General features: G+C 39.0%; 1 protein-coding gene across 1 annotated transcript; it reads right to left on the reverse strand.

Moving 5' to 3' along the window:
* Positions 1-3,181: 3,181 nt before the first annotated feature.
* LOC109414607 (zinc finger protein 737) lies at positions 3,182-5,512 on the reverse strand. Its single transcript, XM_062850652.1, has 4 exons — positions 5,338-5,512; positions 4,997-5,279; positions 3,438-4,919; positions 3,182-3,373 (listed from the first exon to the last, which is right to left on the reverse strand). Exons 2-4 carry the CDS (start codon positions 5,224-5,226, stop codon positions 3,256-3,258), a joined length of 1,830 nt encoding a protein of 609 aa, XP_062706636.1. The 5' UTR covers positions 5,227-5,279; positions 5,338-5,512; the 3' UTR covers positions 3,182-3,255.
* Between the last annotated feature and the right edge of the window lie 14,470 nt (positions 5,513-19,982).

Below are 19,982 nucleotides of genomic sequence, written 5' to 3' on the forward strand. Positions count from 1 at the left end.
TGTCCTCCTTGGTGGTTATGGTCGGAAGCCAGAAGAACATTGTGGTAACCCTTTACTGTTAGATTTGGGAACCTTACAGTAGAAACCCAAATCGTTGCTTGCAATGTGTTACTTATAGATAGCGTAGCACACTTGCTACCAGAAAAAAAGATCTCTGCAAGCTTGGCAGAGCAACGGCTTGTCGTGTGAGGCCGGGTTCTACAACAACCTATTTACTTGGCTAGCGCGATCTGGAACACCTCTCTGGTCTCAAGGTCGGCTGGTGTGAAAGCTAGGCGAATAATCAGACCTCGGATATGTTGAGGTGTAATAAAGGAAACTAGTGTGGTACACTTCGGGGACTTCGAGGACGTAAATAGCGTAGTATCGAACCAGGTAGGCGCACCGGTAGATGGCCGCCGGAATCACGGCTTCGCAGAATCGTCCACGGCTCTCGGTACGTTCAGAGCCATAGACCACCGAGTTATGAAGAAGTTAAATCACTTCCTTCTTCTCTGCGCTCCAGGGATGGATCGGTAAGGACTCTTAGCCCTCCAATGTCACGATGAGTCGACCTGACTTAACCTCCATTTCGGGTCCTATGCACAAAAAAATCACTTTTAGGTCTAATCTTCAATCTGAAAACTCCCTTTTCCATGCCTGATTCGGTTTACTCCAACTCTACAACACTCCAATTTTTTACTCCCATATCTTCTTAGCTTTTCTTCCAAAAAACTTCAATTTTGCTTTCCGTTAGATAACTTCTTCCTGGAATGAGGTCTTCGTACAAAATGGACGATCCTATTCTTTTTACGGTAGTTAATCCCTCTACCGTCCGATAGCCTCTCTCTGTCCCTTTCTATCTTTTCTTCTTTCCAAATCCACTGAACTCTAACTGTTCTACCGTTCAACATAAAACTTGTAGTGTATTGTGGGTATCAAGTGTACTGAATCTAGGGGTGTGTAGGGCATTTATATAACTTGAATATTTATATACACGGAAACACAATCATATTACGTTTTATCAGATACATACGATATACACAAATTAACACAGAAACAATAGACTAATTGTTGCAAACGGTAACAACTGGCGGTACTCGGATATACCAATCGGAAGTCTGGTCTTTAAAGAAACCAGAAAAGGTTCTATTGTAGCACTTTTCAGGGTTAGTTATAATCCATCAGGATTTTCGAGGGCTTAGTTACCCCAATGCTGGTTAACTCTGACACACCTCTCTTCTGGCACAATCAATTGTTTCAAACTTCAAACACTCAACAATTACTCAAGCACATTCGATCTATACGCTCGTCTGTTTCTAAGTGGACGATGGCCGCCCCCAGAAACTCCTTTAAACCCTTCAGCCATCTTTTAGTTCCGTGACGTCATCATCCTGTGACTCTATTCACGCTATGTTTAGCTATAGATCATTATTGTAGCCCAGTAGGTTTCTAATCGTTGAAGTACACTGTAATGCATAATTGATCGGAGAAACGCGGATTTTCATACAAAATGGCCAAGTTTGAGATGCTGTAACTATGGTTTGCTTTGACGGATTGAGCTCAATTTCTGATACGGAACTAATATTGCGCATTGCGCTGTTAAAAGTGCGACGAGGAAGTGCGGAATCTCAAATAAAAGTGCGATTTGGTGTCAGATCGTTTCGGTGTCTTCACCGCACTTATTCATTAGCTCATGATGAATAAGTGCGGTGAAGACACCGGAATGATTTGATGCAATATCGCACTTTTATTTAAGATTCCGCACACTGTCGCAGTCCAGTTAGCAATGCAATAAACTATAATATGCTGAATTTTATGTATACGAAGTACGAAATGTTTGCGTTCACAGGTTTGGGCGTGACAAGGTGTTCAAAATGTGCAAAAGTGATCGGACAGCGGCACGCGTGTAAATCAAAGGGGTACCGCTGTCCGATCACTTTTGCACATTTTGAACGCCTTGTCACGCCCAAACCCGTGAACGCAAACATTTCGTACTTCGTATACGTAAAATTCAGCATATCAGTAGTTCCGTGCCAGAAATTGAGCTCAATCCGTCAAAGCAAACCATAGTTACAGCATCTCAAATTTGGTAATTTTGTATGAAAATTGGCGTTTGTCCGATCAATTATGCACCACAGTGTATGTGAGCCTACCAAAATCCTCGACTATCAAGGCGCATATTAAAAAACTGATTTGAACCTTCTAACAATGATTACAAATTTCTCCAGGGATTCTTCCAGGGAAACTCCCAGGTTTTCCTTTTCTTATTTCTCCAGCAGTGCTTTCGGATATGCCGACTGAAAATTCTTCGAGAAATCCTTCGTAGATACCCCTTGGAAATCTTTCCCATATTTCCTCCTGCTAATCCCTCGGGGATTCTTCTTGAAAAATCTTCGGGAATTCCTGTTGGAAATCTTTCAAAGATTCCTTCAGGAATTCCTTCGGGGATTTTTTCCTGGAATTTCTTCGAGGATTCCTCCTGGATTTTTTTTCGAGGATTCCTCCTGGAATTCCTACTGGACTTCTTATGGAATTTCTTAGTTGATTACACCTGGAAATTCTTTGGGGATTTCTCGTGGAAATCCTTCTCGGATTCCGCTTGACATTCCTTCGAGGACTCCGCATGGAAAACCTTCGGAAATCCCTCCTGAAATGCCGTCTGATGGTGCTTAACAAATACATCAATAATAAAATCTCAATTTTTGACCTAAGTTATCAAGCGAATAACTTTTTTACAAGCGTTTTCAGCATATCCTAGACTACACTTTAACGTCATTAGTTACATGATTTTGGGAAAAAAATGAACTTATGAGTAGGTATAATGCAAAATAAAATACGTTTTCCCATACTAAATCCCATACAAATTTCAATCGCAATGCGGAATACGGGGACGCAATCAATTGCTCCCAAATTTTGCACAGTTGTTTTGGACGCTAATATAGATAGAAAAGGCTAAGTTGTTTGTGTTCAAAATAGGGCCCGTACCCAAAGTGGTACCGCACCATGGGATGTGATAAATTCTGAGCAATAATTGTTATTTACTCCAATATGAGGATTTTGAACGACGATCGACTCGCATGAAAACTATTCTACCACTTGATAGTTCACAAAGATTAGTCAGTGTCCTGTCCGCTTGCTTAAATACTACCTAGAATAGAATAATACGAAAAACCCAAGCTGAAAGTAATGAATTAATTACTTCGCAGAACACAATTTGTCATTCATAGTTTATTTTCTAATGAAATTCACATTTCATTTTCAACTGCATTCGCATCACTCCTTTGCATCTTGGTCGTTTCCACAGACCTTTCTGTGCTGGTAAGCGCCACTACGATCACTAAACCTCATTATGCAGTGTTTGCACCCAAAAGGCCTTTCACCCGTGTGAGACCTGCAACAAAGAGCGTATAATCAAAAGTTAGTAATTTTCAAACCTGATGAATGTGAAGAAATACCTTCGATGATTCGCCAGATATTCCTTGCGCAGGAATCGCTTCTGACAGAACTCGCACACGTACTGTCCGTCAACACATCGTCGTTTCTTTGGACGAGGGACGACGTCGAGCTGATCGCTGCTGTGGAGGTCACCGGGGGCCTCCTCAACAGTAGCGAGAAGCGCTTGCGCTTTACAGCGTTTCCGATGATGATGGAGCGTGGGTCGACTGCCGAACCGCCTCGGGCAATTGTCACACGGGAATGGCTTCTCACCGGTGTGGATCCTTCGATGATTATCCAGGAGATCCTTGCGTTTGAAGCTCCTCGAGCAAAAGTCGCACATGAATGGTTTGTTTTTCCGGTGCGTATAGGCCATATGGGTACGCAGCCCGACGGATGTTTTGAACAGCTTACCCGGACATTCGGCACACTCAAACTGCTGGCCGTCGGAATGGGCGCTCTCCATGTGCGCCCGCAGCTGTAGGGCCGCCGGGTAGCGTTTTCCACACTCCTTGCACTCGAATCGATCGGTGTGCATTATGCTGTGAGCGTAGAAGGCACTGTACGTGCGAAAGGTCTGCGGACAGAGCGAACACTTGCGCACTCGTCCGCCCGTATGGACCTGCATGTGCGTCTCGAGAGTGCTTTTTGACCGGTAGTATTTCTGACAAATCCCGCATGTGTGTCTTTCCTCGATGGAGTGCTTCGTCTTCAAGTGATAAAAGAGACCATCTTTGGAGATGTACGGCTTTTCGCAGACTTCACACACGAACTCCGGTTCAGTTGGTTTCGATTCTCCCTTGTTGTGAACGTTTTTGTGGTGCTTATTTCTATTCATGGGACAATTGAAGCGCATAGCACAATAGTCACACTTGAACGGACGTTCGGATGCATCATGTCGCGCCAGGTGCCTATTGTAGACCGGTAGCTTGGAAAAGATTATCGAGCATTCCTTGCATTCCATATCCTCAGAGTCATGGACTTCTTGTAAATGGGGTTCCAGGTCTGATTTGTCCTCAAGAACAACGGGGCAAATGTAGCACTTTCTTCCACGTGTTCCTGCTACCTTTCCGTCTGGATTCTCTTCGTCGTCGGGCCATTCATCGCTTTGTTCATCTTCCTGTTGTTCATCCGGTTCCTTCAAACCCTCGCTTATTCGTGGTTCTTCGATGTCCATTTTACATGTTTCATAATCTTGTAATTTCGGAGTGCATTCTTCACTCTTCAGTTCAGTGACTTCAGCAATGTCCATCAAATGTTGCCATTTGATCTCTGAGTTCAGAAAATCATTTCTTATCCTTGCCATCACCTCCAGACGAGCAAGGCATCCGATGCAAACCAGGGTCGAGGCATCCTCCGCCTGCAAATCAATTTCCAACAGTTCGGAAATTGTGGATTCGATAGCCAGATCAGCGACTTTCCCATTCGTGTCCACCAGATCGGAGCGAAGGAAGAACACCAGACACAGCCGGCAGCTAGCGGTCTCCATGGGTTTTCCATTGCTGAAACGTTAGAAAGGCTCCTTTACTTTTTCTCTCTTAAATGATTCAAATCCATTTGATCAAACTGACATACTTACATATCACTAAACTGCGTCGGCTCCTCCAGCTGTCCGGAAGTTCCGCGCTGTGGCATTTCGAAATGCTTCTCGCAAACATCCCATTCGCTCAGTTCGATATAGTCCAGGCATAGTGTCATGCCGCAGCCCTTCTGAATAGACTCGATCCAACGCTCGGAAAGCTCATTTTGTCGGGGAAAGGGTCTCATGTGGCCCGCCTTGGCGGCACACGTTGGAACGATGCAGGGCATCCTTCCTCAAGTGGTCTTCGGTCCTTCGGTGCTAGGTGATCACTACTTCAATTCTAATAGAAAATAATACATTCAATGTTGAATAACTGAAGTTTTTCCTATTTTTATTACCTTTAGTTAAATTATTTCTCACTGTCCGCAAATTAAAATCTTCAAGTAAAGTACACACTTAACATACCAACCAACAATGCAAATACTCGCCGGTTGAATGTGTTGTCCTCGGTGTAGGTACCTACCTATCTTCAATATCTAATATGAACTTTATTTACTCTTTCTAGCCCTCGTATCTATAGATTGTATTTGAATTCATGCATGCATGCGAGCCAGCTTCATATGAAAACATCAAACAAGAAACTCAGCAGTCTTCAGCTGTTGAAAAGAGAAACGTAATAAAAATGAAATGAGAGAGACTTATCGATACAGTGACGCTATTTCATAAGTATACAGAACGCCATTTTCCAAATTTTAATGTATTCACAAAGGAGAGCTATTAATTAGATAATGTAGAACTGTTTAATTTTCCAAGTAATGACCAATCTACACCACAATTTTCAATCTAGTTCCCCAAATAAATTTAGCAATATTTTCATCAAATGGTGTTTCTTGATGAAGTTGAAGGAAAAGTTGAACATCTTGCTTGAATCCAGTGCACCGGGCCCCCGAATCTAAGGGGCCTCCAAATCAGGGCAGGTCTAGTGTTTAGTGTTAGTCTAGTGGGCCCAGTTTGAATAAAGTTCTGTGATTAGCGAAAGATTCCTACATATAAGTTAAATACTTGCCGATCTGCTGATAGGTATGTAGGGGCCTCTTCGTGATTATCAAGAGATTTTGGAATGGGGAACACAGATGGCTATTTTGATGTTCTATTATTAACAATTATAAATGTACACACTTTATTCATGTAGTTTCGTTAGTTTTGTTTATATTAATTTGATGACTACTCTTTGCACCTGCAGGAGCCCCAAAATACAATAAAAAATGTGTTCGAAATCAAAATTGAATTTTACGATATTCAGTACCGATATGGAAGTATAATTCATGAGCATTATGAAAATGTCCCTGATATCCTAACCACAGAACCAAACATAGGTGTTGATTTAGCATAAGATAGCAGCTGAAATTCAGGGGCCCCATTTATCAAAATTAAGAACTGAACGCATGTTACGTTCTTGAAGGGTTTCTGCGGGAATTCCTTCGGGCAAGAATATATTTTTCGATTTATCAGGCAGTTACTTCAAAGACCTCTACAAAAATTCCTCTATGATTTACTTCAGAACTTTTTTCAGGGATTGCTTAAGAAAACTTTCTAAGCATTGGTTTACAAATACTTACAATGATTGCTTCAGGAACTCCTCCTGAAATTTCTTCAAGAATTTCTTCAAACAATTATCAAGAAATCCTTCAGGAATTCCTTTGAGCTTTTTTGTAAGAATTTCTTCAAGCAGTCATTCAGAAATACCATTCCGGAACCGTTCATAAAGCCATTCAAGGATTATATCATGAAACTCTTCAAGAAATCCTTCAGATGGACCTCAAGGAATTTCTCCAAGAATGATTTTAGAGATTTCTTCAAGAAGGAATCTTGCAGTAGTTCCTCATGGAAAATATATTTGATGATTTTTTGAGATTTTTGAAGCCATACCTGAATGGATCCTTGGGAGATTTTCCAAAGAAATTTGAATGTATTCCCGAAGGAACTTTTTTTTTTAATTTCTTTGTATTTGTGAATTTTACCTTAATGCTAATTTTTTACACCCCGAAGGAACTCTTGTAGAAATGTTTGTTGGATTTTTTGTAGAAATTTCTAAAAAAAAATCTTTAAGAATCGCCTAGATGAATTCTAAGATGTATGAGGAAAGAATCATTGGGTTGATTTTGGAGGTATATTTGATGATGTTCTGGAAGGATTACTACAGTACTATGAAGTAGTACTACAAGTACTAGGAGTACTATGAGTAATTACTAAAAGGATTCCTGAAAAAAATCTGTAAGCAATTTTTGGAAGAACTAATTCTGAAATGCCTAGATAATTTCTCAAGAAATCAATGACGGAAACCCCAAAGAATTCCAAATTCTTTGGTGCAAATAAAAAAAAAAACATTCTTCAAAAGAATTTCCGCATGAGGCCTTGGGTGAATTTCTGTAAGACCCCCTGAGGAAATTTGTGCAGGAATTCTTTAGGGATGAATGTGTCCATCCTTGTAGGATTATCTGAAGTAAAACTTCGAGAAATCCATGAACGAATCTTTATACGTAACTTGAAAAACAAAATCCTTGTTGAAAAGATTAAATTTTTACTGGAATTTCTTGAAAGATTCTTGAACGAATTGTGAAAAAGGACTTAAAAACATTGCCTAAGGAATCTTTGAATGATTTTCTACAGAAATTATTAGAGGAACTTATGAGGAAATCCCTGCAGGTATGATTACTAAAGAAATGCTTGAACAAATTCTTAAGAAATCCTTGAAAGGACTTTCAAGCAAAATCGTATGAGGCAGTGCAAAAAGAACCCTTGAAGAAGTTTCTAAAAAAATCTTGAAGGAACTCCAAAGTATTCCTCTGAAAAAATGCTGAACAGAACATGTGCGAATCGTTTGTGGATATCTTTAAGAAACTCTTTATAGAGTTCTTGGGATTACATAATACTGAAGAAAATCCTTCAAGGAATTGAAGAAGAAGTTTCCTAAGGAATGGCTGTTGCAACTTGCGCAGAAAATCTTCGAGGAATTTGTAAAGAAGTCCTTGAAGTATTTCTCAGATGAACCGTAAAAGATATCCAAGAAAAAGTTCTTGGAGCTCCGCACTTGAGTAAAAAATATTGACGAAATCGTTAGAAACATTTCGTTAGAAGTTTCGTGAAAGAAATGTGGACGAAACTGGTGTAATCGCTAAAGAAACCGTTAAAGGTATCAATAGAAAAAAAAGCTGATAAAAATCTTGGAAGAATTCCTAAAGGATTCATTGAGGAATTCCAGTAGAATCTCTTGGAGCAATTCCTGTGAGAATTTTTACATCATTTTATACAATTTTTGAAGTATTTCTTCGGATTTTTTTTTATCTTTTTCAGTAATTAATTAGGAAACCCGTGTACAGATTCGCTGAGGAATATATTTATACATTAATTTGAGAATCCATTCGGCTATTGCACTGAAAATTTCCTTTGACGATATATTTGATTAATTGTTAGGCATTTCCTTTGGAAACTTCTTCAACTGATCCTCAGAAATGCTTTTTGCAGAAATGGCTTCTGATTTTTATTTCTACGAACTTCTTAAGATTTCTATTTCTACGAACATTTTTTTGGGAATTCCGTCTTCACTGACTTTTTTTTTGACAATTCGTCTGGTAATAACTTTCCTCTGGTAATAACTTTCGGAATAACTTTAAGGACAGACTTGTTGGAATCCCAAAATGGCCGCCAAAATGGCCGACTTTGGCACCTATTCACGATTTCGAGCGCACAAATCTTTTCGTAAACAACACCAGCGCACCTGATCTTCTCATTTTAAGCTTATTACAAGTGAGCAAGAACAGAATAATAAAATGCACTGTTGTTTAAAGCTTGCTTCTTGAGATTTGTGCGTCTGAAGTTTTGATGCACTTTTGAAGCGGGATTTCAAGACGTTTGTCCTTAACACTTTTCTGGAAACTTCTATGCCAATCCCTACGGGAATTGATTGGGTAATTCATTTGGCATTTTTTTTTTGGTAATTTATTCGGCGAGTTTTCTGTGAGTTACCTGAAAAAAACTTTCCAATATCTTTTGGCGTTTTTTTTTTGGCAAACTCTTGGGAAATGCTTTGATTGGATTTGATCCGATAGTTCCTATAAGAGTATTCTTGGAATTTTCTCTGCAAATGTTTTTGAAAACTATTTCGGCATAACTCTTTTGGAATTTCTCGGCAATAATATTCAAAGTTGAATTAGGTTATTATTTTTGAAAATATCTTTGACAGAACTTTTTGAAATTCTTTGGGTTTGGAAATTTATTACGGGATTCAGCAATTTCTCTAAAAGTTCTACCAGCAGTCCCTTTGCTCATATACAGGGGGTGGCCAAAATGTTTGGGAGAGGCAACTTTTTTTCTCACACAAAAAAAAATCAACATGCTGTAACTTTTCATAGAGTGCATCAAAAAATCTCAAATTTTGACTGTTTATCAACCTATTATATGTGCATCATTGGTACAAATTTGGGCTCGATTGAATATTTTTTCGCGAAGTTAGAACTGTTCGGATAAAACACTATTTTTTAGACATCTCATTTTTGAGCTGACATATCTCGGAAACCAGTGAACCGAATTGAATGAATTTTTTAACGTTTATCAACAATATATTGATACTTAATACATCGCTATAAAATGTAATATTTTCTCACGGCGAGTTAAGTTATAACGGGTTGAAATTTTTACCCATATAGGGGAAAATAAGTCAAATTTACAATACCACACAATAATTACTAAATATGTTCTTCCTTTAATCTAAATAGGCTCTAATATATCCGATTAAAGATAACTTGTGAACAGAAGTGGAAAATCTTTGGACATTGACTTAAAAAAATACATTTTTTCTAGAAAAATCCAAAAAGTATCAATTCATGATAACTTTTTTCAACGTTCAAAAAGTATCTATGTTTTAATAGTTTGTGAAGCATTTGTATATTGTTAGTGTACGTTCAAAATTTTATTCAATTCAGTTCACTGGTTTCCGAGATATGATAGCTCAAAAATGAGTTGTCTAAAAAAATGTGTTTCACATGTCAAAAACATAACAACAACAAAAACCAAGAAGCAAAACGCGTGAAAATTTGGCGAAATTTTGAAGTTTCAGAATTAATTGCTAAGTGGATCTTTTTTTCTGTCATACCCAATTTTTAAACAATTTTCCAAATCTCATCAGAAATCATTTTATTCCTCAAAAACCATTTTTTTTTCCAACACAGATTACTTAAACAATGTAAAATGGATGTAGTGCACTCATTGAAAGTAATATTTTATCATTTTAGCATGTATTTTTCGCTAGAAACTGTAATCACTATATGGTGGATCTTTTTTTGTGCCGGTCACTGTAGGCTTATTAGAGGAATTTCTTTAAAAAAAATCTAGCATAAACACTCAATGCATCCCCTGGAGGAATTCCTATGGAATTTCTTAGAGGAACTTGTGTAAGAATCTCCGGAAAACCCTTGCAGTAGTAATTAAATAAATACATGAAGAAATCCTTGCATAAAAAGACCCCAAAAGATTTCTTGTACAAAATTATTCGTAAAATACCTGGAAAAATCAGTTTAGGAATGAATAATGAAATCAATTGAAGAAACTCCAAGAGAATACTTGAATAGTTTCTGAACGAATCTTCCGGCAAATCGCAAGAGAATTACTAAAGAAATCTCTGGAAAAAATCCTGAAGGAATTTTGGGAGCAATTTCTAAAGGCTGCCTTAAAGGAAATCCTTTAGAATTTTGAATAACTTTAGAACATTTCCTAAATCCTTGGAGAGACTTCTGGAGAAGTTATTTGTTTTGATAAGATAGGATATCTGTTTCTTTACTATTTAGCCATTTACGCTGCCATTTTCATCCCACTCAAAACAATGGATGAAGCGTTTTTGTTCTGTTTCTTATTTTTGTATATTTGTTAGAAGTGAGCATGGATTATATAAAAAATAACGTAATAATTCTGGAGGAATCAATCATAAATTCTGGAGAAATAGATTTTTTTGAAAAGTGTCCAGAGGAATACTAGCAAAAATTCCTGAAGGAACTCTTGAGAAAACTCCTAGAATTGATGGATATTGAAAAATTCGTTAGAAGAAGTGCAGAAGGATTTTTACAGAGCTCCTACAGAAGTCCATCTAAAAATTTAATTTAATTAATTTAATTTAATTAATTCAATTTCTTCAGTAGGAATCCTTGGAGATTTTGTTTAATTAATGAAGAAATCCTATGATGAATCTCTTAATAAAACCTTAGAGAACTTCTTGAAGAATCCTTGAAGATTTTTTTTTTGGAAAAGGGAATTTTTGGTGGGATTTCTGAAGTAATCTTAGGAAGTTATTCTTAAGAAATCTTTAAAAGGACACTAAGATAAGTGATGAATGCTTGAGGAAATTCCTAGTTTAATTATTGGAGAAATATCTAAAAGAGTTATTTGAGGAAAGAATTGCGAAATACTTGAAGAAATTAAGAATCTATGGAAAATCACCAAAGCAATATTAAGAGGATTCTCTTAAAGAAACGGAAGAATGTTTAAAGAAACTCTAGAAGGGCTTCTCTTCCTCTGAGGGAATCCCGATGTAATTTCTTGGAAGAACATCTGGTTCTAAATGAATCATTGAAGATTTTTTGTAGTATTTTTTTCTGGAAGCTTGAAAGAATTCTTTAGATGATCTTCTAGATGAATCCTCAGAATATTGATAGATTCTTGAACTAATATTCCGAGAAATACTCGATGAAGCCTTTGCAAGAATCTTTTGAATTACTCTGTAGTATTTTGAAATCATTCCTGCATGTCTGAGGTGAACCAGCCAAGGGACTGAAAGCCTCATTAATAAGGCTTATTATAATAATATCATTCCTGAAGGAGTGCTTTTAGAGGAATACTGAATGATATCCTTACATTTACAACTTAAAAGTTTCTTGAATACAAGTTATGCTTCAAGAAAAATTTCTTAAAGAAAAAAGTAAAGCAATCTTTGAAAGCGTTTATAAATGATTATTTGGTGCAATTTCTAAATAAATTGTTAAAACATTTTCAGCATATAAGAATTATGCTCGCGCATATAAAAAAATCTCGCACTCCCGAAAAAATTATAAAGGAAAACAGAAAATAAGATAAGATAGATAATTTCTAGACCAACATTTGAAAAGGGCGTAACAGCCATTTCGAATTTCTGCTTCTACCGTCCTTCCTAGGCTTACCCCCCATTATTCATGAAATCTTTTACCAGTAACAGATAGATCTGACTCCCCTCTATCTGTTAACGGCAAAAGTTTGCATATAAATATTGAAATACGCCCAGGAGGAACGGAACAAGTGAGAATTTGCAATGGTTGTTCCGCCCTTTTCAAATGTTAGTCTAGATTTTTAACCTTCCGTTGCCCATCACTGCCAGAATCACTAGAATACTGAGTACAAAAAGCGAGATTTTTTCAAAGTTTTGTACAAAATATAACAGTGAGATTATTCGACAGTTAAATGTATAGATTTATCATTGTAAAGTATGTACATATTATGTAATTTTCATGGGGGCCTACCAATTTGCTTCCGCACCGGGCCCCCAAATTCCTAGCTACGCCACTGCGAATCAACTTAAACATTTATTAATAAGTGTAAATGGCACTAATAGAACGTTCTCATTCTCAATCTCCGAGTAGCGAACAGCTGATTGGGGACTTTGAAGGTGATGATGATTATTGAGATACCGAAGCAGCTCAATCGAAGCAGTCGGTTGAAATTCAATTATAAATTACATTATCGCAGCAACCTGTAAATATAGAGTATTAAAAATGTCATTCCACTGTTGCTACTCGAAAGAAGCAAGTTCTTTTATTTCAAGCTCTGCTAGCAGGTGATGAGCCTTTAGCAACGTGCCGTTTTCTCAAAAAGTTTCTGGAAGTTCGAAGCTTGCAGTCTCTCCTGCGATATGATGGATCTGAAGAATTTCACGAAGCTCAACTATTCCAATTTTGTAACTCTCGGAAACTCCAAACCGAATCGCTCCTGAACCGAGAAAGTCTGTGAACCTGTGACAAGAACCACCCCCCGCAGAAAGCGGAAGTGGGAAGAAGGTGACACAAAAGCACGTGCCACGATTTTGCTGCTACTGGAAGAGAACCTGTTCGGGGCGTGATTCGAGCGACGAAAACGGCCAGGGAAGCTTGGGCGGCGTTGGCTAAGGCATCACCAGAAGGCAACGCTGTCCACTAAGGTTTCATTGCTGCAGCGGGTGTGGCAGGAGGTGAAGATATGGACGAATATCTCACGAAAATTTAGTACTTGTACACCAAACTGTGCAGCGCAGGGACGGACCTGGGAGAAGGCATCATGGTCTAGATCATGGTGGCTATTATCCTGCGAGGGCTACCCAAATCGTATAACGTGCTGATTACCGTCCTGGAAACGCGCGCAGACGATTCCCTTTCATTGTACCTAATCCGGGAGAAGCTGCTGGGCGAGGTGTGCAAACAATTCCGGATTTCGACCGGCGGATCGGCACTAAATGTCTGTTGGTCGTAAATCAATTGTGTGTCATTTTTGTAAGCAGCCTGACCACCACAATTAATGTGACTGAATCGAGAATCGAGAGAAGGCAAAACGCTAAGATTACCCGGAACGCCGGTATGTATGCTCTGGCCATCGGAAGCGGTTCCACGGTGGACGACTGGATCATCGTTAATCGGTTCAAACCGAAACATCATCGAAATGTGTCGGTACATGTTGATGGATGCCAGGATGCCATCAAGATATTGGACCGAGGCAACCATTACGTTCGTGTATCTTCAGAACCACCTTCCTTCTCGTGTGGTGTAGACGACACTGTGTGAGCTCTGGTGGGGACTGAATTCTGGAGAAATCCTCGATGGAATTTCTGAAGAAATCCCAGCGGGAATCCATGGAGAAATTTGTAGAGAAATCCTTGGAGGAATATCTGGGTGAATCCCAGAAAAATTCCTGAAGGTGTTCCAGGAAGTTCTCCTCCTGGAAGAATTTCTGAAGAAATCCTTAGAGGATTTCCTAGAAGAACCCTTGGAGGAACTTTTGGATGATTTCTTGGAGGAATCTTCGAAGGACTTCCTGGAGGAATTCATGCAGGAATCTCTCGAGAAATTCGTGAGGGGATTCCTGATGGGATCTCAGGAGATATTCCTGAAGAAATGCCTGGAGAAATCCCTAGAGGAATTGCTAACAAAATTTATGTCCTGGAGTAATTTCTGGAGGAATTTGTGGAGGAGTTCCTGGAGAAATTCCTGGATAAAATCCTGGAGGAATGCCTAGAAGAATTCCTAGAGGTATTCCCGTGGTATTCCTGGAGGAATCTCTAGAGGAATTCCTAGAGGAATACCTGGACATTTTCCTGGAAGATTTTCTGAAGAAACCCGTAGAGGATTTACTGGAAGAATCCTGGGAAGAACTTCTGGAGGATTTCCTGGAGGAATCCCTGGGAAAATTCCTGGGGAAATTCACGACAAAATCCCTGGAGGAATCTCTGAAGCGATTCATGAAAGAATCTCAGGAAAAATCCTTAAAAAAGCCTGGTGGTATCCCTGAAAAAATCCTTAAGGTATTCCTGAAGAATTTCCTGGAAGAATTTCTAAAAAAAATCCTGGAGAAATTGCTGACATGATTTCTGAAGGATGTCCAGGAGCAATTCCTGGATCAATTCCTTGAGCAATTACTGGACGAATTCCAAAAAAAAAAAATCTTGGCGTAATTTACTGGAGGAGTTCCTGGAGAAATTCCTGGATTAAATCCTGGAGGAACATCTGGAGGAATTTTTGGAGGTTTTCCTTTGAGAATTTCTGCAGGAATCCTTGAAGAAATTCTTGAAAGAATCTTAGGAGAAATTCTTGCAACAATTACTGGATGAATTTCTGAGGGAACCTCTAGAGGACCTCTGGGAGAAATTTCTGTAAAAATCCCCTGAGAAATTCCTGGAGGAATTTCTAGAGAAATTTCTGGAGAAATCCTCGAAAGAATTTCTGAAGGAATCTCTGGGGGAATTCTTGGAGAAATTAGTGGAGAAATCCCTCGAAAAATCCCTGAGGAACTTCCTGGAGAAATTCATGCAGCAATTTCTGGAGGAAAATCTGCAAGAATTCTTGGAGGAATTCCTGAAAAAAAAAACTTGAATGTAGTCGTAGAGTAAATCCTGGAAAAGTTATTGAAGAAATTCCTGGCGAAATGACTCGAGGAGACCCTGGAGAAATTCCTGGATGAAATCCTGGAGGAATGCCTGTCTGGATTTCTGAAGGAATCCCAGGAAAAATTCCTAAAGCAATCCCAGGAGAAGCTCCTGGAAGAACTCCTGAGGAATTGCTGGAGGAATCCCTGAAGCAATTTCTGGAGGAATATCTGGTGCAATTTCTGGAGGAATCGCTGAAAAAAAATCTGGAGAAATCTCTGCAAGAATCCAAGGAGGAATCCCTGGAAACTTTCCTGGAAGAATGCCTAGGAGAATACCTGGTGGAATTCTTGGAGGATTCCCTGAAGTAATTCCTGCAGAAATTTTTGGATGAATTCCTGTAGGAGTCTCTGGAAAAAATCCCTGGATCTTGATAAATTTCTGTATTAATTCCTGGTGCAATTCTTGGAAGAATCCCGGAAGCAATTACTAGAGGAATCTCTGGAGAAATGCCTCAAGGAAGTCCTGAAGGAATGCATTGAGGATAACCTGGAGGATTTCTTGGAAAAAAAAATCTTGTAGGAATTCTTGGATGGATCCCTGGAGGATATCATAGAAGAATGCCTGAAGGAATTCCTTAAGGAATTTCCAGAGGAATTCCTAAAGAAATCTCTTGAAGATTTTCTGGCGGAGTTTCTGGAGGAATCGCCAGATGAATTCCTGGAGGAATTTTTAGAGAAACCCCTGCAGGAATTCCCAGAGGAATCCCTGGGAAAAATCTTAGAGGAATTCCTGAAGAAATTTGTGGATGAATCTCTTAAAAAATCGTAGATAAATGCCAGGAATAATTCCTGAAGAAATCGCAGATGGAATTCTTGGAGAAATTCTGGAGGAATCCTTAGAAGAAAAGGAATTCCTAAGGCAATTCATAAACAGTTTCTGGAGGAAGTATTGAATTATTTCCTGGAGGAGTTCCTTAAAGAATTCAAGGAGGAATTCCTGAAGGAATCTTAAGAAGAGTTCCTGGGAGAAACTTTGTAGGAATTTTTAAAATAAGTTGTTCCAGAAAGAATCATAGAAAGATTTCCCGAATTCAGCCCTACAGAAAATCTTGGAGGAATCCCTGGAAAAATGCCTGTAGGGATTAACGGAGGAATCTCTGGAAATACACCTAGAGGAATCTCTAGAAGAATTCCTGGAGGAGTTTCTGGAGGAATCTCTAGAGGCATTTCTGAAGGAATCCATGGATGATTTTTTAGACGAATCCCTGCAGCCATTCCCAAAGAATCCCTGAACCAATTCCTGGAGAAATCTCTGTAGAAATTCATGGTGGAATTCCTTGAGAAATTGCTGTAGGAATCCCAGGAAAAATTTCTGAAGAAATTGCAGATGGAATCCTTGGAGAAATCCTGAAGGAATTCTAAAAAGTTTCATTGGAGGGAATCCTTGAGGAATCCCTGTAGCAGTTCCCGAAGGAACTCCTGAAAAAACCTCAGGAGGAATCTCGGAAGCAATTCCTATAAGCATTCCTTAGGGAATCCCTAAACAGTCCCTGGAGGAACTACTAGAGGAGTTCCTGAAAGAATTCCAAGAGGAACTCATTAAAATGTGTTCCTGAGGGAATCGTTGCTGGAATTTTTAAATAAACCGTGGAGTTGTTCCGGGAAGAAACACAGAAAAAATTCCCGGGAGAATCCCTGAAGAAAACCGATGTGGAATCTCGGAAGCAATCCCGTGAGGAATTCCTTAGAAAATCCCAGGAAAACATACTTTAAAATATCCTGGAAGAATTTATTTTGGAAAAATATGGAGGAATCCATGTGTCCAATGATTTTTGGTCGAATTTTTGTTGGATGCATGGATGGATTGCATGGATTCAAAAAAGATTGTTAGTTGGATTATTTTTTAGCTTATCTCCTATAAAATTTCCTGTAAGGATTTCTGGAAGATATTCTTACTCTGAACCTCTGTAGATATCCCAGGATAAATTCCCAGAGGAATGTCTGGTGAAATCAAAATATGAATAATTCATAGAATTATTCTTGAAAAAATTTCTGGAGCAATCTATGATGGAATCACTGAAGGAAGCTATGGAAAAAAATCTGTAGAAATTCGTCAATGCATCCTTGCAGAAGTATCTGTAAAAAAATCTGAAAAAATCGTGGGAGGAATTCTTGATGAATTTCTTGAAACAATCACTTTCGGAATCCTGCAAGATGCCCAAGGAAGAATTCACGAAGGAGAAACTCCTGGGGAAGTCCCTTGTGGAATTTATTAAAGAATCCCTGAAGAAGTTTTTGAATAAATGCCTAAAGGAATTTCGGAAGATGTCTTTGAAAGTATTTGTAAAGAAATCCCAGATATTTTGCTCTTAGCATGACGTTTGTTTGAATTGAATACTAGAGAAAATTCGTGTTGCTTTAGCACATAAATGCACTCTATATCAGTATATGGTTTTATAAAGTCCTTCCTTTTCCCTACCGGAACCGGTTCCGGCATATCTGGAAAATTTGGCATACTGTTTTTGTATTCCATAAATAAACATCACAAAATTTGGCCATTCAACCAAGCTTGTTATTTGGTGAAAAATCTAAGATAAAATTGAAGAGGTTCTCTCGGAGAAATATTTGGCGAAATTTTCTGTGGTTCTCGAGTAAAAAAGGTTTGATGGTTGTGGATAAAAACCTTAATTACTAAAATATCAAAATATCAGAATATTAAATTTTTGAGATATTTTTTTTGTGGAACTCTGAATAAACCTTGGATAATCTTTGAGTTGGCTCGATATTAAAAATTAAACGTGGTGACCAGGGGGGGGGGGGCAAGGGCCCCCGTCCTGTCCCCCTCTGGCTACGCCCGTGTACACATCCCTTAGGATGTTGAGCTGGTTGTAGGAGTATTAGAATTCAAGATGGCGGCTCAATTCCAAGATAGCAGCCAAAACTCCCGAATGTTTGCTATTTAACGGAAATGCTGCTTCGGATACTTTGTAGTATGGATATCTATCGATCGGGCTTCATCAGAAGAACTCAAAAATGAATATCCGACGGTATTTTGAAATCTAAGATGGCGGACCATATCCAAGATGGCGGCCACGGGCTGGTTCTATTTCTTCTTTATGGCTTTACGTTCCCACTGGACGTTGACCTGCGTCTCTTCAACTTAGTGTTCGTTAAGCATTTCCACAGTTATTAATTGAAGCGCTTTCTTTACCTGCCATTATTGCATGAAATTATATATTGTGAGGCAAGGACAATGATACACTATGCCCAGGGCGTCGAGAAAATTTCTCCGAGTGGAACGGGAATCGAACCCGCCGTCTCCGGATTGGCGATCCATAGCCTTAACCACTTGGCTAACTGGAGACCCCACGGAATGGTAGTTCAGCTATAATACCATGCAATGTGAGTATCAATCGTAAAAGGGTGGAGGGTGAGGTAGGGTCAGGGACAATGACTGGGTAGAGGGTAAGGTAAATGGAGAAGTAGATGCTCTGGTAGAGGGTTTGGGTGAGAGATAGGGTAGAAGGTTAGGGTGGAAGGTTAGGGTAGAGGTTAGGATGGTAAGTAGGGTTGAGGGTAGGGGAAGGGGTAGTTCAGAGAGTACGATTAAGCACAGTATAGAGAGTAATATGACAGGTTAGAGTAGAGGATACGGTAGAAGGTAGGGTAAAGGATAAGGCAGTGGTTATGGTAGAGGATAGGGTTAAGGGCAGGGCAAATGGTTAAGTTGTGGGTTATGATAGAGTGTAGGATAGCGAGTTGGTATAGAGGGCAGATAAGACAGTAAGGTAGAGGGTAGAGTAGGGATAAGAAGTGAGATGAGATTTTTTTGAGATACCTTCAGGATTTCTTCCGGCATTCCTCTCCAGAATCTTCCCAAGATTCCTTCAGATATTGCTTCCCGAATTGCTGTAGGGATTGCTCTTGGGACTTTTGCAAGGATTGCTTTGGAAAAACCTGAAAGGATACTATTAGTTATTCTTTACTGCATTCCTTCTGAGATTCCTTAAGAGATCCCTCCCGAAAAAATATGAAAAATATAGATTTCAACCGAGATTTTTTTTAGGCAATCCTAAATTTTGTGCCGGAATTCCTGATGGGATTCTTTCAAAAATTCTTGCCGATTTTTTTCAAATGATTAATCATCCTTTCTGGGACATTTTCTATCATTCTTGCAGGAGTTCCTGCTCAACTTCCAGCCGGGATTCCTGTCATGATCTCGCTAAGGATTCCATCAGGTATTCTTTACGGGATTCCTTCAGGAATAACTTCAGGGATTTCTGCCTGGATAGCTTTAGAAAATCCTGAAAGGATTCTTTCAGAAATTCTAGCCCGCATTTCCTCATAGATTTCTGCTGGAATAACTTCACAGATTCATCCTAGTATACTTTTGAAGAGTTCTGTAGAAATATATTCACTATCCAGAGAATCCTAGTGGAATTTCAGCTCAGCTTTCAGCTGAGATTCCTCTCAGGTTTCTATCAGATATTCCTCCCAGAAATCCTTCAGGAAATCCTCGCGGAATTCTTCCAGGGTTTTTTTTCGCGATTGCTTTAGAAATTCTTAAAAGGTTTCTTTCAAGTGTTCTTGTTGGCTTTGCTTTAAGGATTACTGCTGGAGTTCCTTCAAGGATCCCTTGCGGGATTTCGTAAGAGATTTCTACAGGGGTTCCTGCTAGGATTGTTCCAGGGATTCCAACTTGTATTCTTTTAAATATTCCTGTGATACTTGCGAATCTTGCTTCTTTTAGGTATTCGTGCCTGGATTCTTGCTGGAGTACCTTCAAATATTCTATCCGCTTTTTGACATTCCACTCTGGATTTCTTCAATTATTTTTTCAGAAAGTCTTGCCGAGCTTCCAGCCGGGATTCCTTCCGTCATTTCTTTAAAGATCCTATCAGGGGTTTTGTAC

Source organism: Aedes albopictus, chromosome 1 (genome assembly GCF_035046485.1).
Source record: "Aedes albopictus strain Foshan chromosome 1, AalbF5, whole genome shotgun sequence".
NCBI lineage: Eukaryota > Metazoa > Arthropoda > Insecta > Diptera > Culicidae > Aedes > Aedes albopictus.